General features: G+C 36.1%; 1 protein-coding gene across 2 annotated transcripts; it reads right to left on the bottom strand.

Moving 5' to 3' along the window:
• Window positions 1-574: 574 nt before the first annotated feature.
• On the bottom strand, window positions 575-9,646 carry LOC145669322 (uncharacterized). 2 transcript variants are annotated; one of them, XM_081737630.1, is made up of 3 exons: window positions 9,467-9,646; window positions 7,699-7,880; window positions 575-870 (listed from the first exon to the last, which is right to left on the bottom strand). In XM_081737630.1, the coding sequence occupies exons 2-3, from the start codon at window positions 7,874-7,876 to the stop codon at window positions 794-796; spliced, it is 255 nt and encodes an 84-aa protein (XP_081593756.1). In that variant the 5' UTR covers window positions 7,877-7,880; window positions 9,467-9,646; the 3' UTR covers window positions 575-793. The 2 variants fall into 2 exon arrangements, with proteins under 2 accessions (XP_081593756.1, XP_081593755.1); XM_081737629.1 differs by lacking the exon at window positions 9,467-9,646 and adding an exon at window positions 9,188-9,325.
• Window positions 9,647-9,706: the final 60 nt, after the last annotated feature.

The following is a 9,706-nucleotide window of genomic DNA, read 5'->3' as shown; positions in this document are numbered from 1 at the left end:
AGCTAGCTTCGAAGATTATCTTTGGTAAGAGTAGAGTAGATTAGGTTAGAGTAAAGGCGTTAACTAATATTATTAAGTAACATCAACACTTCTTAGGATTTTTTATTTCTGATTAAATTAATACTTTTCCTAACCTTAATCTATAGTTCCGTAAACTAGATTGGCAAGTTGTTGAACTAAATAACTTCCTACTTACTTTAGGCATCGTTAAAAATCCCTCATTTTCCCACTTTACCAGTAACATTTGAAGATTACAAAGAAAAAAACATGAAGGTTCATATTTGTTAAAACTGAGATAGTGGACCTCTTTTGAACATTTTAGAATTGTAGGTACTCACTGGATGCAAAAACATGAGGATCCGCACATATTTGCGCTAAAAAAAATGTTTACGTGGGAGGGGCGTTAACATTTTTTTTTTTTAAATGCAAAGTTCTGGTTCATCGGTTTCGTAATATTTGGATCCTCACTATTTTCCCCCTGGACTCTTCAACTTTATAATAATGCGTCTGAAGCATTGATTTTTCATCCTAATACACAGTATATATAGGAACATATTGCTATTAAAAACAAATATTGCAAAGACTAATTGATCTTTTTTCAAAAATAGGCTAATTTACAAAGTTCGCACCAGTACTCTTTGAATGCCAAGGATCATTTCCATTCTGTACATTAAAAAAAAATATGGAAATCACACTTTAAATGACTAGACACTCACTATGAAGACAGTAACATTATATACAAAAATCTTTGGTCGCTTGGCTATTTGAACTTGGAGGAACCTTAGACAATTTATCAGTATGTATGTTTTGCTGCTCGTGAATCTTTCTCCGGTGATAGATGACAGCGCTCACTTGGAACTGGTATCAATTCTGGAAATGAAAGATGGATAATGAAGTATGTTAATATTTCACTTTTTGGTGAACATAGCTAAGAAATCTTTTAAAATATTGATTTTTTAAATAAAGTTTTAAAGTAAATAAAGTCTTTATAACGCACTTTTTGTAATATATTATTTACCAATGCCTTCACTCAAGCAAAGAATGTGTAATGGGGCGTTTACACTTAGTCGATTTGCGTTCGATTCAGTTGAATTGACGTCACTTTCAACTTAATCGACCGTGTAAACGGGAATTCAACTTAATCGCTTGTTGATCGAAAGCGACTAATCGACTGGCAACTGAATTAAAAGACGTTCTATTTTCTGTGGTTGAAATAATTGAACACATCCATCGATCTGATTCGGCCTAGTTGCTTCGATTTAGTGGCAAATGCAGCGAGTCGATTTAGTCGTGCGACTAAATCGATTTAGTCGTGCGACTAAATCGACCAAGTGTAAACGCCCCATAAGATAGACTTACTTGTTTCGGTAATCACCCTCGTGAGGGTGGATTCAAGCTGTAAATAGGTGCGTGAACTTGGCCCCCCGACTTGGAGCACAAACAACGGAATTAGTGTCTGGTTTGTGCTCGTTTGAACACGAAACCCCATCGTTTGTTCTTTATAGTTTCGGAGATATAAGCGAAAAACTGGTAGGGGCCAAGCTCACACTGGACCCCCGGCTTCAAGCACAAACGATGGAAATAGTATCATTCGTTAGTGCATCGTTTGTGCTTCAATAGTTCCTGAGATATAAGCCAAAAACTGAAAACAGAGTTGGTAACTGGATATAAATTTCTGTTATTTATTTTTAATTAATATGTTTGTGTTGCTCCCCCACGTGAAGCACAAACGATTAGATTAGTGTCATTGGTTAGTGCATCATTTGTGCTCGTTTCTACACGAAACCCAATCGTTTGTGCTTTGCTAGTTCCAGAGATAAAAATGAAAAATTGTTACGGGGCCAGTGTGAACTTGGCCCCTCGACATGAACCACAAACGATGAAAATAGTTCATTCATTAGTGCATCGTTTGCACTCGTTTGTGCACGAAACGAGTCTTTTGTGCTTCAGTATATCTTTTGAAGTGTAAGTCAGAAACTGAAAAAGAGTTGGAAACTGAATACAAATTTTTGTTATTTCTTTTGAAAGAAATTGCTTGTATTGCTCCTCCATGTGAAGCACAAACGACGTGATTAGTGCCATTGATTAGTGCATCATTTGTGCTCGTATGTGCAGGAATCCTAATCGTTTGTGCTTTATTAGTTCCGGAGATATAAGAAAAAAAACTAGTGAAGGGCAAAGTACACGCTATTCCCCATGACTTCACACACAAACGATGAAAATACTGTCATTCATTAGTGCATCGTTTGTGCTAGGTTGTGCGTGAAATTTCATCGTTTGTACTTTAATAATCCCTGAGATATAAACTGAAAACTGAAAACAGAGTTGGAAAGTGGATATCAGAGTTGGAAACTGGATACAAATTTTTGCTATTTCTTTTTAAAGAAAATGCTTGTGTTGCTCTCCCAAGTCAAGCACAAACGATGGTTAGTGCATCGTTTGGGGTCATTTGCGCACGAAACACTATCGTTTGAGCTTTATTAATTACAAGCAAGCAAAAAAACTGGTAATGGGCCAAGTACACGCTGTCCGCGACTTCAATCACAAACGATAAAAATAGTATCATTCGTTAGCTCATCGTTTGTGCTCGATTTCTCACGAAACCCCATCGTTTGTGCTTTATGAGTTCCGAAGATACTAAGCAAAGAACTGGTAGGCGGACTAAGTTCTCGCTGCCCCCCCCCCCCCGCAACAGACTTCAAGCACAAACGATGAAAATAGTATCGTTCGTTAGTGTGTCGTTTGTGTAGGAAACCCCATCAATTGTGCTTATTAGTTTCGGACATATAAGCAAGAAACTGGTAGAGTCCCAAGTGCATGGAGACCCCGACTGCAAGCACAAAGTAGTGTCGTTCGTTTGTGCACGGTGTGTGCTTGTTTGTGCACGAATCCATATTATAATTTATACTTCAATATAACCGAAAAACTGAAAACCGATTTGGAAACGGTACATTTAAAAAAATGCTTGTATTGCTCCTCCACATGAAATGCAAACGATGGGATTAATGTCATTGTCGAAAATAAGAAACATAAATCCCCACATCTTTATATTTTAATATATAGAGTTCTACAATACATATACTTACGTGTGCATTCCGTAACGGTTTGCGTCAACGCCATACAAAATTTGTGTTAAGCTGTTTTTACACAAGGCCAAAGAAAGCTTGAAACAGGGTCATTTAAGAATTCAAATTTACATTTTCAAAAATAAAGAAAAATGTTCAAGACACTTGAACAAGAGTCTTGAATGAATTTGAAACCTTTTGTAGGGTATGGAACGCAATGTAGGAGCTTGATATCTCCTCCCCCACGTAACTTACCGCAGTATATTCCCCATGGTAAAGCGTTGGCAACTCCGAAAGATAGATGCATTTAGATAGTGAGTAACGTGACCAAGGTTAGCAATGTGAACATGCTAAGTAATGCGACCAAAATGGGTACACTTTCTTTCATGCACAGCACACGGAACAAACTGTTGTGCGGGAAAAAAAAAAAAGCCTGTAGAAAATTTTAACATTTTATCTCCAAGCCTGGAGGCACTTCGGCAACTTTTCTGTCACCGTCGAATGGACTCCCATAAGACTTAATGTATTTTTAGTTGTGTAACTGTTCCATCGCCGAGCTGTTACCCTGCTTGGCGACACCTCGGCAACTTTTCTATCGCCGCCGCCTCAGTGAATGGACTCCCATAAGACTCAATTCATTTAGCCAGAGCAACAAGATAGTTGCCCGAGACAAAGTTGCCAGTGAGCGGTAGGCCTTTTGAGTAAGTACATTTCCAATTTCATTGCTGACGCGACCTTCATTCAAGTTTAAAACGCGTATTTATTGGCGATATTTATCAAATTTGCATTTAGTAACCTATTCTTGATATCTGCAAAATTATAATACCGTAAGACGGGGTTACTTTGTACATCATGGGTTACTTTGCACAAAATATGAAAAGAGTTTCACAGTCCTCTGTCGGTAAAACCCATGAAAGATGAAGTTTCAACTACCACCATAAGATAACCATCTAACTGTATTTTGGCTATAATGTAGGCAGTTAACATCACTTCTAATTGCCCAGAGGGTTCATTGTTGTAGAAGCATGGAAAGCAGTCATTGTAAAGGTCGCCAAAATTTGAAAGATATCACCTACAAGAATTTCCGTCAAAGTTAAGTCAGTTTCGTAGAATACTACTGTGTATAATGGGAATTTAATTCAATAGTTAAAATTGAAATGTGAAACGTTTTAAAGTCATTAAAAGAAGTAAAACTGGGAGAAGGCGGTTTCAACCTCTACTCGGGGTTACTTTGCTCTGGTCCAAAATTCCGCTTTGATAGGAAATTATTACTACTGGAACCTCCTGCATTCTAAATTTAGGCAAATTTCCTATTTAAGTAGATGCCGGTATGAATTTCTTGTTGGAAAATAAATTATAAACAGTGGCAGATCCAGAAAAGCAATTTGAGAAGGGCTTCACTCATAAACGCTTCGCTTTTTTGAAATCACTAGACTTTTAGGGAGGCTTTCAGTTTATATACATAGGAATGACTAACAGATTTTTTTAGAAAAGTAATCAAGCAATTTAGATGGACTTCAGTCTGAAAGTCCCAAACCCCGTAGATCTTGGACATAAAGAATAACCAAGGCAAATCAGTTCATAGTTTTTTGTTTGTTTGTTCCTGAGTTGGTATTTTTGTGGGACATATGCTAAACTATTAGAATGTGGTTTATATGCCAGTACCAGAAAATACATACTTTTCTTTACAAACATCGATAATTCAAACTAAGTACTGATACCGGTACCATCATTGTAATATCAATATTTGTAGACTGTATGCAGTTTTGTGTAGACTGAAGGGAAAACTTTGCACGGAAACTTTATGTTCGTATGTTGAACATACTTTTTTGTACGTTGTGCAAAGTAATACCACGCATGGGCTTACTTTGCACCAAAGTTTATATTTCAATAACTATGGTCGTACTGAATGTTTACTAATGAACTTGCACTACTGTTTTTCTTATATATCTAGCTATTATATGTTTAAAATAGAGTATTCTAAATTATTACGTTTGTAAATTACATGCAATTTTCTTTAAAATTCCTTAAATCTTGTGCAAAGTAACCCCGTTTTACGGTACTGTTTCTTTAATTAGAAAATTGAATTAGTTTTAATTTTTTAATGATGTCATAAAGATATTGTTTACGAACTGCTTCAGTCACGTACTTAAAAAAAAATAATCCGGTAAAGTTCATTTTGCTGTAGACTATAGTGAAGTGTGTACGTATAGTGCCGTGTTTTTCCATGTTGTGATACAGTGATGGTTAGTTAATATTTTTTAAAAAATATATATATATAAACGAAGAATTAATAGAATAAAATATTTTAACGTTGCAATATATTAATAAAAATCTTAATGAGTATCGGAAAAGAAAGTCCGAAAAAGAACGCATTATTCTGCAATAAAGTGGGCCTAAATATTTAAAACTGAAGAGGTAAATGAAGAGCAAGCACATAGTTTCGGTAATGGATCCAGCAATATCAAAATTACTGCCGCTCAGGTTAAAAAAAAAAAAAAAAAAAAAAAAAAAAAGAGAGAGAGAGAGAGAGAGAGAGAGAGAAATCCAACTCACAAGAACTTCTTATGAGTTGGATTTCTTCTTTTTTTAACCTGAGCGGCAGTAATTTCGATATCAAGAATTAAATAACGAACTTGAAATTGACACGATTCGGTACGGTGAAATCAGTAGCGTCATTTTAGATTTTGATTTGAAGGGGAGAAGGAACAAAGACCCTCCGACATAAGTACGTACAATTTCACGGTTTTCATTCATAAGTAAATCTATATAAATCGTTAAAACTGACTATTGAATAAAATATAGGCTATATATTTCTAAATGTCAAACTCGGAGAGAGATTGGCCCCCTGGAATATGTCTTTAAGTGTCGCCAGAACAGTGTAAACAGTACGCAAAAGTCCACCGAAAAGAGCAGAAACTGATTTTGCTTTTTTCCACGCAACTCTTCACGGAAAACATACACTTTAATATATTATTATTATTATTATTATTATTATTCACTGAATTTTATATTTTTGTTAACGCTACTACAAGTATACTGAGGCAATGTACTTAAAACTTTTGCTTTATTACTCGTAGGGAAGGAGAGGTTTCAAATAATACGAGGAGTGACTGAAAAGTTTTGAGCCTAACATAGAAAATGAGAATGTAGAAAAGAATAATTACATGTATTAGAATAGTACAACCTGCGATATTAATGTGTAACAAGCTCTTGGTTCTAAGTAATTTCTTTCGTCTTTTACAGGCTCTTGAAGTGAGATGGCAGAAGTTGGGAAAATGGAAAAAATCGAGTACAGGTCAATCATCAAATATCTGCAATTTAAAGGAATGTCGGCGTCTGAGATCTATCAGGATATGGTCAATACCGTAGGCGAATCTACTCCTTCATATGTCACAATCAAAAGATGGGTGCAGGAATTCAAGCGTGTTAGGCAGAGTGTTGAAGATGAGCTGAGTTCTGGAGACCATCAAATGCTACCACCACGGAAAACATTGGCCTGGTACTTGATATGATCATAGATCGCCGATTGTCAACTCGACAGATTGTAGACAGGCTGGGCATATCACGGGAGCGAGCAGATCATACTCTGAAGAATGAGCTTGGTTTATGAAAAGTGTCTGCTCGATGGGTCCCACGTCTTCTGACTCCCGAACAAAAATGCACTCGGTACCTCCTATCCGTGGACAATTTGAAACTGTTAGAACGTGATGTGGACGGTTTTCTTTGTCGATTCATCAGTGTGGACGAATGTTGGGTACACCATTACCAGCCAGAAACAAAACAACAATCCAAACAATGGAAGCACCTCTCCTCTCCTAACCCAAAGAAGGCAAAGGTGGTTCCCTCCGCTGGCAAAGTTCTTTTTTTTTTTTTTTGAATTCCCAAGGTGTGATATTAATTGATTACCTGGAAAGGGGTAATACAATCACAGGACAATACTATAGTGACCTTTTCAAAAACTTCGAGTGCAAATTCAAGAAAAAGGCCACAAATGATAAACAGAGGCGTTCTCTATCATCATGACAATGCTTCCGGCTACACATCAGCAGTTTCCATGGCTACTATTCACGAATGCGGCTTTGAACTCGTTCCTCATTCAACCTATTCTCCAGATCTGGCCCCCTCAGACTTCCACTTGTTCAGTAATCTAAAAATGCTCTAGCAGGACGACGTTTTGCAGGCGATAATGACGTCATGACAAGCGTGGTTGAATTTCTGTGGTCACAAATTAAGAACTTTTTTCTAATGGGATAAGAGCACTGCAGCATCGTTGGAGCAAGTGTGTTGCTGTCCAAGGGGATTATGTTGAAAAATAAAAGTATTTACCTAATCTGTACTTCTTATAGTTTCCTCAAGGCTCAAAACTTTTCAGTCACCCCTCGTACTATTGAACAAGGCAGCAAATTGCCTAGACCAATCCTGTTTACAACACGTTTTAATTAATGTTTTAATTACTTAAGTTAAAAGATATATGAATTAGTACACATATTCTCAAATTCTCACTTATATTATTCCCTGTCACGTAGATCGTTAAATAAAACATAAACTATGGTTATGTAAGTTTTTTTTGTTTGTTTGTTTGTTTGTTAATGCTAAGTCATTGCTTCAGTGTTTATGAGGCATTACTCACCTGGATTTTTCTGCTTTGCACATTCGAACGTGCAGTTGTTGCCATATTCAACACCGTCTGATGCACAGATCGGTTTATATTGCCTTGTACACGGACACTGCCAATCGGTACCACAAAAGCACGTGACGGCAAATACAGAAGCTAGCGCTAATGCTGTTAATATGGAAAACTGGTTCATTATTCTGAAATATATAAAATTAGTATAAAGCTAGTTAATGATTTCACAAGTCGCACTGGAAAGTATTAGATTTATATTCGCTTAAGATATGGTTGATTCAGTGAACGATGAATGATAATATATTAGAGAATATCTAAACTGTCGTAATGCAATGAATTCGATTAATTTTTAGTTAGATTCGGTTTTAATTATCAAAGAATTTCCAATTAGTGTCAAAATATAGATATTTTAAGAGAGGAAGGGAGGGCTTTCTTAGAATAATGATTGTCTTTATATTATACAGATCTCTGAATATAATTAACTTTATGCCTTAAATGCTTTTACTCTAACCAAGTGTAATTATCAAACTAGTGGCGCACACAGAATTTCATCAAGGGGGTTCAAGACTCAATCTCATATCCTTTCAGAACAATCATGATTTTGTATATATATTAAATGTTTATTTTTCCGTATCTTGCTCAATGGGGGTTTAAACTACCTTTGTGCACACCACTAGCTTGGCTCGAACCAATGTATCAAATGAATGTAGACTGGTTTGTGATTACAAATTAAACCTCAAAGTAAGAATCCTAAGAGCCCAAATCACAAATGCGCTTCGGAATTCAAAATTATCAAAATCAAATATTAATGGATTTGAATATCTCCGACATCTATGTGTTAAAACCTATTACTTCGTGAAAAACTAGTTTGTTATTTACAATACAATCAAATTTGTGTACAATGCTAAATCATTTCGACAATGCGAGTGATATTTCACTAGATTTGAAGAAGAAATTCCAGTTCATTTCGAATAAAATAGAAAAAAATCTCATATAAACCAATGGACTAAGAAAATAAAAAAATGAAATGAAATCTTTTACGTCCCACGGTTTTGCCGGTTAGGCTAAAGGAGATAGTGATGATGAGAAATGAATGAATTGGTGGAATGAAGAAAGTGGGAGGAAACGGGACAACCCCGAGAAAACTCACGAGCACGGTGTTTGCCCACCACAAAGTCCACACGGCGCGAGTTGGGATCGAACCAGGGACCCCAAGCACCGGAGGTGAACGCTCTACCACTGAGCCACCGCGCCCCCTAAGAAAATAAAGGTACTTAACTCTGTTAAGGGTACATCACTAAAAGAAGAAATGCGCCCCAATGATAATCAAATAATTTGACGAAATGAAATTAAATTGTAAACGGGAGTTCCATCATGAACCATATAGAGGATCAAACAGGCGGATCTGCCCACTAGCAATAAACGCACCTACTATTACTGCAGAGCCAATAAAAAACTAACTTATAGGGTGTGCTAAGAAGTTATTAAGTACCTGTCGAATAATGGGTTTCCACTGTTGTTTCTTTTTAGTAGCATTTCAATCATCCCTTGATTTAGAGCTCATTTACTGCACACAGGCGTTTCGTTTTCTTTTAAATCAAACTAGAACGTTAAAAAGCACCAAGTATTATGTGAGAAACTGCATGCAGATATAAATTAAATAACATCCACAACTTACACCTTTACACTTCATATATTACAAATAATGAAAAAAGAAAAATCCTGAAAAATAATCATATAATAATAGTAATAATAATAATAAAATACTTGCAATTTTCATGTATTTCAATGTAAATTCCTTGTTTCCAGGCACTGTTGCATCAACCTTTTTTCTTTCTGTGTCATCTACAAATAATTCAATCGAGTGTATTGTATAAGTTCTTATTGCTAAAAGCAGCCTGCACGCCAACTAGCAAAAGAACAATAGCATGTGCTGTGTAGAATGCTATAAAACACCACTGAGCAATAACGGACCTCCAATGGATTACATTTTCAATGTATTTTCTATCTA

The sequence above is a fragment of the Thermobia domestica genome, chromosome 13 (assembly GCF_964235325.1).
Source record: "Thermobia domestica chromosome 13, izTheDome1.hap1.1, whole genome shotgun sequence".
In the NCBI taxonomy this organism is placed as follows: Eukaryota; Metazoa; Arthropoda; class Insecta; order Zygentoma; family Lepismatidae; genus Thermobia; species Thermobia domestica.
The sequence above is the reverse complement of the archived record's forward strand: the minus strand, read 5'-3'. Positions and strand labels throughout refer to the sequence as shown.

What these genes read in the sequence shown, in the direction of transcription:
- LOC145669322 (XM_081737629.1), bottom strand. Translation starts at nt 9,240, where the DNA reads ATGATTGAAATGCTACTAAAAAGAAACAACAGTGGAAACCCATTATTC. An exon ending in GGAAACCCATTATTCGACAG is followed by an intron (nt 7,881 to 9,187) that starts GTACTTAATAAC and finishes TATATATTTCAG; the next exon opens with AATAATGAACCAGTTTTCCA. An exon ending in TGCAAAGCAGAAAAATCCAG is followed by an intron (nt 871 to 7,698) that starts GTGAGTAATGCC and finishes TTTCATTTCCAG; the next exon opens with AATTGATACCAGTTCCAAGT.